This window comes from Myotis lucifugus, unplaced genomic scaffold, assembly GCF_000147115.1.
Source record: "Myotis lucifugus unplaced genomic scaffold, Myoluc2.0 scaffold_753, whole genome shotgun sequence".
Classification (NCBI taxonomy): Eukaryota; Metazoa; Chordata; class Mammalia; order Chiroptera; family Vespertilionidae; genus Myotis; species Myotis lucifugus.
Genome location: NW_005871801.1, coordinates 168,566 through 169,000, shown reverse-complemented (window position 1 = coordinate 169,000; position 435 = coordinate 168,566). Strand labels below are relative to the sequence as shown.

General features: G+C 70.3%; 1 protein-coding gene across 1 annotated transcript in view; it reads left to right on the top strand.

Annotated features, from left to right (window-relative positions):
• Window positions 1-152, top strand: part of LOC102440669 (pyrin domain-containing protein 1) — a 1,146-nt gene extending 994 nt beyond the window's left edge. Inside the window, exon 2 of the mRNA XM_023746880.1 lies at window positions 77-152. Within this exon, the coding sequence (XP_023602648.1) occupies window positions 77-152 (76 nt within the window). The remainder of the gene's footprint in view (window positions 1-76) is intronic.
• The last annotated feature ends 283 nt before the right edge of the window (window positions 153-435 follow it).

Here is a 435-nt window from a genome sequence, read left to right as displayed (position 1 = left end):
GCTGGACGGGAGGCCGGACCGGGAGGGAAGGGGGGCTGGTCCTGCGGGAGCCTGAGGGCTGCGTCTGCCCCTCTAGGAGTCCGGGCCGGAGAAGGGCAGTGCTGATGCGCGGGGGCTGGGACCACGCTGAAGCCCGCCGACCCGAGTCCTGAGACCACGGCCACGCCTCCACCGCGGGACCAGCGGCCGCTGCGCGCCTCCAGCCCCCGCCCCGCCCCTCGCTCTGCCCCTGCACCAATAAAACCTTCGTGACAAACCTTCCTGGCCTGTGTGGACACCTACCCTCTCGTGCCTGGCCTCGCGTATGGCGTGGGCGCGCCCGTGTGCGCCTGCGTCTCCATTTGCAAACGTGTAGGCCCTTTCCGGCCCCGTGGGGATCGCAAACCTCGGCGCGCACAGCTGTGTGGGCGCTGCTCGAGATCAGGACGAACAGCT